Source organism: Malus sylvestris, chromosome 15 (genome assembly GCF_916048215.2).
Source record: "Malus sylvestris chromosome 15, drMalSylv7.2, whole genome shotgun sequence".
Lineage (NCBI taxonomy): Eukaryota > Viridiplantae > Streptophyta > Magnoliopsida > Rosales > Rosaceae > Malus > Malus sylvestris.
In genome coordinates this window covers 17,597,737-17,605,729 of record NC_062274.1, presented here as the reverse complement: position 1 = coordinate 17,605,729, position 7,993 = coordinate 17,597,737, and the positions used below count along the sequence as shown (strand labels likewise).

Here is a 7,993-nt window from a genome sequence, read left to right as displayed (position 1 = left end):
GGGGGGGGAGGAATGAAAAACAATATGCCTGTTTTGAGGTATTGGGCTTGTGTCCCTCGCTTGTTATTGACTTCTATCGCTCAAATACTTGAATGGGTAACTACTCGAGTGACGTTGTGAACAGAGTAAATTGGATTATTTGATTGTTTGTTCAGAAGTTGGAATTTGCATTGGCATCGGCATCGGCATTGACATTGACATTGACATTGGCATTGGCTCTGGATTTTGGAGTTTTGCATCCACATCTACTTTGGCAAACCTATGTCGTGTACCGTCATGAGTTTGACAGAGAGTGTTGGAAAATATTAGTATTTAGGTTTATTTTAGTATTTGGGTTTTGCTTGTTAGTTTAGGATTTGAGCTTAGCCCATCCAAGTTAGGGTTTCTTAGGTTTAGTTCTCTATAAATAGAGCTTGTAATTTAGTTTGAGAACAAGGCATTCACAATGTATTCTCTTTGGATTCTGTAGCCATTTCGACATTCTCGTTTATTTAATAATATTCCTATGAATTTGTAGTATTGTTCATTACGTACTCTGATATTCAACTTACTTTTGGAGTGCAACTTCAAAGAAAGTAAGGAACATGGCAGGAACAACAAAAACATTGGAATGGTTATCGAATATGTGATCGAGGAATGTAAGTTATTTTACTTTGCCGGGCAAGAAACCACTTCATGGTCGCTTGTTTGGACAACGATTTTACCAAGCCAAAACAAAAATTGGCAAGATCGAGCAAGGGAAGAAGTTTTGCAAGTCTTTGTAAGCAACAGGACACCAACCATTGATGTCCTAAGTCACATACAAGTTGTAACGTATACAATAACATATAACGTTTTCCATCAATACTCCCCTCGCGAGGAGATGCAAGTATTATCCATTGCAACTGATCACGATAAAGGGAAATTTGGGCTTGTGATTCCCGCTAAACTTTAATTTCAATGTCATGAAACACAGTTTTCGTCATATGAATTTCGATGTATGTGTAAAACAGTAACCTTGACTTTATAACATCCCCCTGCAAGTAACCATGATTTTACTTGAAGCTCTGAGATTCTATCCGCCGGATACTGAGCCATTTCAAATCACTGACAAGAAAACATAACTTGGGAAGTTATCGTTAACGACTGGAGTGATAGCCGCCTTTAATGCAAAACGACAAAGAGATAGAAGAAATGTCAAAAAACACACGAGACTTGACAGAAAAATGATAGAAGAGCAATGCTCAATTCTTCAGTACCATAAATTATAATTCCAAATTGTCTCCTTTAACATATCAAACTCCCTCCCTAATATACTAGTGTGCCAAACATCTTCATCAATGCAAATACAACTCCCTAAGCCACCAAAGCATATTAAATGACAATTGTTTCACCTAGCCACTTAATTTAAAACACAACTTACAATGCATCCAAATTACTACAAAATATTAAATCATAGCCTAAGATACATGAATCTCAAATTAATAATTAACGGCCAAATACCTAAATACCAAAAGCCCCTTTGAATAAACTCCTTATGCACTGCATCAGACTCTCTAGGTGAGAAACAACTCGTCCACGAGTTCACTAATTTCAAGCCAAGCTCTTTCCAAATCGCCAAGTTTAGAAACCACGTTGCTTCACTTCTCTTTCTTTTCTTCTTCGAACAAACAAAAATAGTAATCGCATGGTAGAAACAAAGATTCGTTCTTTCCCAAAATTGTAGTAGCCTACATAACTTTTCACGAAAGATATAAGGCTTCAAAATCATAATTAACTCTTTCCTTGCATTCAAATAGTTGTTGATGGATCGATAGATAAAGTCATACCAAATGGAATCATAAAACAGAAAGTTAGGAGCCTTTTCCTCAACCGTAGGCAAATAAGTAGTATAATTTGTAATGTTTGAAGCATCCAGCGAAATAATATTATATGGAATCATGTCTGCACTCATTGTTCCATCCCTCCCATGAACCAAGAAGACGTCATTAGAACCACTAGATGGATTGGCAAAACCTTTTGCTTCAGGATCCCCCTTTGAGCAAGACACGAAATTGTGTAGAGAAATTGATTCGCAAGCATCAGATATATCAATTGATGAATAATCCATCTTGTTGTGATGAATAGATTCATCAATGACCTCTATTTTTTTTTAACATGTATCTCCATCTTCATGATATTCATCATAGATAGGTGGTAAGGTGCAATCGTAAGTATAGCCCAATTCATCATTATCAAACTCATTTTCAAAGATAAGTGATACTAATGGGGTTACGTTCAATCTGAAACTTTAGGCTTCACCATTGGTTCATTTTGATGAGTATTTGGGTTCACTTTATCAGATTCGCATCCTACAGTGCAAGACCTAGCATCCTCAAGCCAACTACCAAACCTTGACATTTGGGTAGTCCACCATCGTTGGTTGTGCTTCCTGCGTTTTGATCCACCATGCTTCCTTAGAGCTTCTAGGCGTTCAATTCACAAGGCAAGCAACTCGATTTCTTGTCACAGCTCTTGAATTTCGTTATCTTTTTCAACTCTCAAATCCCTAAGCTCTTAGTTACCATGCTTTCCTCTACCTCCCATCATTGCCATTTAGATAAATAGCGCGGAAGCAACCCAAAGAGCGTAGCGAAGCTCTGGTACCAAATAATGTAGAACGACAAAGAGATAGAGGAGATGTCAAAAAAACACACGAGGTTGATAGAAAAATGATAGAAGAGCAATGCTCAATTATACAGTACCATATAATTATAATTCCAAATTGTCTCCTTTAACATATCAAACTCCCTTCCTAACATAATAGTGTGCCAAAATATCTTCATCAATGCAAATACAACTCCCTAAGCCACCGAAGCATATTAAATGGCAATTGTTCCACCTAGCCACTTAATTTAAAACACAACTTACAATGCATCCAAATTACTACAAAATATTAAATCATAGCCTAAGATACATGAATCTCAAATTAATAATTAACGGAATGGCCAAATACCTAAATACCAAAAGCCCTGTTGAATAAATTCCTTATGCACTGCATCACCTTACCCATACTCACTGTTCTAAAAATCCCAGCCTAAGCGCTAGGTGCACAGTTGGGCACCGCCCTGATTAGTCTTTAGACGTTTGAAAATTAAGAAAGTGCCCCTTGACCCACTTAGGCGTCCGCTTAGCCCGCCTAGCCCGCCTAAACCCGCCTAGGTCGTGACTCTCACTTAGACAAAAAATTGATAACTTTCATTTTGTATTTTAATTTTTGAATAAAATATAAGAGACTTGTTGAGTACTTGGATGAACACTCATTTTATTTTGCTATTTATGTGTCCCAATATAATTATGTGTGTTTTTTAAGTATAACAAGCACTTATTTATACAAATATATAATAAATTCACTTAGATCCTCCTAATTAGCCTAGACCCCTATCTAGGCTCCGCCTAGCCACCTAGACACTAGGCCCCAGTTCACCGTCCAACTAACGCTTAACGTCTTTTAGAACCTTGCCTATACTGCTTGTTCACCATGACAAAGAATTGTGGGGTGATGATGTAGACAAATTCAAGCCTGAGAGGTGGTGATGTAGACAAATTCAAGCCTGAGAGGTGGTGAAATCGGAAGGCGTTTCGAAGGCAACAAACATTGATTCACGTACTTCAATTTCGGCTCCGGTCCACGGATTTACTTTGGACAAGGCTTTGCTATGTTGGAATAAAAAGTGGCCTATCATTGATTTTACTGCACTTTACCTTTGAGCTTTCTCCATCCTATGTTCATGCTCCTTCTGTAGTTATAAACCTTCGACCACAATCAAAGACGCATTTATTATTTATCTAAAGTTATTTGCAGCTATACATTTATACACAGTAATTATATGTATAAAGCTATTTGTGGTGATAATTGAGGTCATTAATTTTATCATATTCATTAAACAAGTGTCAAATACAAATTTGGATTACATTTTAGCCCCATAGAGGAGTGTTGCAGAAGTAGAGAACATAAATTAAAATCCTTGCGCAACAGTGCCTGCAATACCATTGCCAGAAAGGAACTCAAACGACACTTCATTTGCATCATTCGTAAGGCCCGATGACATCACCGCAGAGAAGGGCATCACCGCTCTACATCCCCGTCGACCCGAAGAGTAGAGTTGTGTTCTTGGTCCTTTCCTCTACCCATTTCCTTTAAATTGTTCTAAACCATTACAAGTGAAACTTTTGTCATGTCGAATTGAAACAAGTTTACCTGCTATTATATTTGTTTTAATAAATATGTCATATTTTAGCAGAGAATTGTTATTTGCCCTCTAAAAATCTCATTTTATACTCCAAACTTTCTATAAGAAAGTAAATACACTAGTGAAGAAAAATACACTTATGCATTAGATATTAAGTATCATGAATAAATGAACGTTGACTCTACGGGAAAGGTTAGGAACCTTAGTAAAATCATGATTAAAATATGAACATTTCCTTCGACCTCAATGCATTATACTCGAGTCATGGCAAAATCAAAGCCACATTTAAACCAATAACTTCATCTTCCAAGTATATCATTTTTCAGAATAACTAATCTAGCTTCCACTTTTTTCATAATAACAGATTGAACAATTAACATATCGCAAAGTTCATACAAAAACTACTTCACATTGCTTACTGAAACTGAAAATATATAATGAAACGTACAATCTCAAAACATTGCAGTCGAGTCGTTGTGGCAAATTCAAGCTATATTTTAAATCAATAACTTCATCTTCCATTATAATAAGGTATATCAGTGAACTCTAATAAGTAATTACAAATCCAGCTATTGCTTTTTTCAGTAACGCATTGAACCATCAATATCCCAAAGTTCATATAAAAACTGCTTCACATCATTACATAATAAAAATCTTCTTCGTAGAAGATATAAACACACAACCAATCAGCTTTGAAATTCGGCTTCTACCATGGCAAAACTTGAACAATGTATTATTATTGTTGATGTTATATAGTTAGACACAAAAAACTAAAACTTTTGTTAACACACTCCAACATTAAGTGAGATCTACATACAATAGCAAAGCTCACATATATTAGAAAGTGTCTCAACAATGTTCGAATAATTTTATTGTACTGTTATATATTAGAACAAACCTTACATCATGTTGAAAACAAACAAATAAAAACAAAGAGAGTCATACTATTTGGATACACAAAATTAAACACACTTGTTGACACTCTCTAATACCATTGAGATCAACATATAGTATGACCTAGCTACCTATATTACAGAGTGTGTCAGTGTATATTTTGTGTCCAAATAATTTTATTGAAACCAAAATACATAATGAAAAGTAGAATCTAGTCCCTAAGCCTTCTTTTCATCCTGGCCATGCAAACTGCCATCTTCATATAGAGCGAATCATGTAGATTATCCAAGAACTGAAAATACGCGTACCGCCATGTCTTTTTAAGAACTAAAGAACCGCAAACACCCCAAAATCCAACAATGAAACCTAGGGCTGCAAAAATATAAAACCAGGGAAGCTCATCACGTTCACTGCCTGCATCTTGGTCGACGTTGTTCATATTATCTGCATCAATTTCTCTACACTCATTTGCAAGTGGAGCACCACAAAGTCTAGAGTTCCCCTCAAATGAAGAAGCGTTGAAGCTCTGGAGCTGCGTGCCCGTCGGTATTTGTCCTTCAAGATAATTGTACGAGATATCAAATTCTTTCAAGAAACTAAGGGTCGTCATTGACGAGGGGATTTTTCCAGACAAATGATTCGTGGAGAAATTCAAAACCTCTAAATATTTTAGGTTACATATTTGGTCTGGAATGTCACCTGAGAAGTTGTTGTCGTTAAGATACAACGCAGTAAGAAGCTGCAATTGGCCAATCTCAATAGGTATACTACCATCAATGTTATTGCCAGCTAGGTTGATTGTTCTTGGCATGTCAGGCAATCTATGCGGCAAAAATGTTGGATTTTCCCTTACCCGCCCTAAGGCGGGAAGTTCAAATTCATAATTGTCTACTCGAGATGCATTCACCATTAGCATTGGTAATCTACAAAGTTGTTTTGGCAATTCACCTGAAATTTGGTTGGCTGATAGATCCACATGAAAGAGTTTTGGAAGAGTACCCAACCAACTTGGAATTGACCCTGTGATTTGATTACCACTCAGATCTAGCATCGCTAGATTCTTTTGGTTTGATAACCAACCAGGCATCTGACCAGTTAGCCCGAAGTTAGCCAAACCCAATACACGAAGATTTTGGAATCCATAAAAATCAACCATGTCATCATCAGTTGGCACTACCTCACTGTCAAACGAACCACTAAGGGCAAGTGTGTGAAGACTTTTGCAACGCATTAATATCTTCATTGCCCCTGTGGCATTGGTCAACCGTAAATTAGAAAGTGAGAGGAAGGACAAGGATTTCAATGAAAGAATCTCAGGTTGTATTTGTCCTTCTACATAAGGATTATCACTCAACCGAATTGCTTTTAGGGACCTGCATGAGTAAAGGCTTATCGGCAAGATACCAGTGAAGTTATTTATACATAGGTCAAGTTTACTAAGGTGGCTGAGTTTGGAGAAATTAAGGGTGGTGAGATCTCCTTCCAAGTAGTTGAATCCCAAATGTAGTTCTACAAGGTTTGTGCAATTCATCAAAGATGGGGGCAAATTACCTCGTAGGCTGTTGAAATCAAGATTCAAGAATTTCAACTTAGAGAGCTTCCCGAAATTGAGAGGGATCACACCACTCAATTGATTAAAATAGAGGTCAAGGATTGTGAGGTGGGTGAGGTTGGCAATTCTTTCACTAATGGCTCCATTTAGTGAATTGAGAGGTAATAAAAGTTCCTCAAGTTTGATAGCATTATAGATGTCTTCCGGAAGTGATCCTGACAAATTATTATGACCGGCACGAAGAATCTGCAGTTTGGAACACCCCCCGAGCCCACGAGAAAAGTTGCCACTAAATTCATTGGAGGAAAAATCTAATACTCTTATGGAAGAAGAGGATCGGAGACAAATAGATGAAGGGATATACCCATAAAAGGTGTTGTTACTAACGTTGAAACTAGTCAAATTCCAAGCTTGTTGGAAAAAAGAAGAGGGAATTGCACCATGGAAGTGATTGCTTGACAAATCTATTGTTTGAATATTTTTGGGTGGTAGAGAAAAGTGTATCTTTCCAGAAAGAAGGTTGTAGCTCAAATCAAGGATCTTGAGGTGATTCAAAGAGGAGAATAATTTGGTTTCAAGTGTGCCATAAAGTGAATTGTGGGAAATGTTCAAGTGAGTGAGATGTATGAGATTTGCAAGTGATGAGAGAAGTATACCTCCTTTGAGCCCTTTGGAGGGTAAGAGCAAATGAGTGACCCAACCCTCTGGATTACAAGTGATGCCATTCCAATGACAACAATCAACAGAAGTACTCCAATTTACAGGAGGAGAAGATAGAGTACGGGCGAAGGCCATGAGAGTGGTGCATTCTGATTTGTTGCTTGCATGAATATTTGTTGTTGATATAATGAAAGAGAATAAGAAGACGAGGAGGAAGCCATGAGCCATTTTTTTAACTTAGATATTTCTTGTAGTAACAAGTCTGCATATATCATATATCATATATATATATATATAAAGGAGCGACCAAAGGTGTGCAGCTATGTACTATCTTGTTGTGTGTGTGGTCATGGACTCGGGAGGGGGACCGCACATGAAAACAAGCATAAAAGATAGTATTTCATTGAAAACTACCTTGACCGCACATTAATCTACATTTTCCAAACCCTTCAATACGTGAGAGAGATTTTCCACAATGAAAAGGGACAAAGTTTCAAATTTGAAATCACATAAAGAAAACCACATATGTGTTTCTTCTTCTCCATTGAAATTGGCTAGATTGTAGTAAAGAGAAAGGTTTATGAGGTGAAATGGGTTAAATTGTAGTAAAAGGTTTCTTCTTCTCCAGCATTCTTGAAAACTCCATTATATCAAGGTATGTCAAAGTAAAAAGGGA

The 7,993-nt window shown here is 36.9% G+C and overlaps 1 protein-coding gene across 1 annotated transcript; it reads right to left on the bottom strand.

The window, feature by feature from the left end:
• Positions 1-5,069: 5,069 nt before the first annotated feature.
• On the bottom strand, positions 5,070-7,582 carry LOC126601480 (receptor-like protein 3). The gene is made up of 2 exons (XM_050268187.1): positions 5,805-7,582; positions 5,070-5,660 (listed from the first exon to the last, which is right to left on the bottom strand). Exons 1-2 carry the CDS (start codon positions 7,543-7,545, stop codon positions 5,317-5,319), a joined length of 2,085 nt encoding a protein of 694 aa, XP_050124144.1. The 5' UTR covers positions 7,546-7,582; the 3' UTR covers positions 5,070-5,316.
• Between the last annotated feature and the right edge of the window lie 411 nt (positions 7,583-7,993).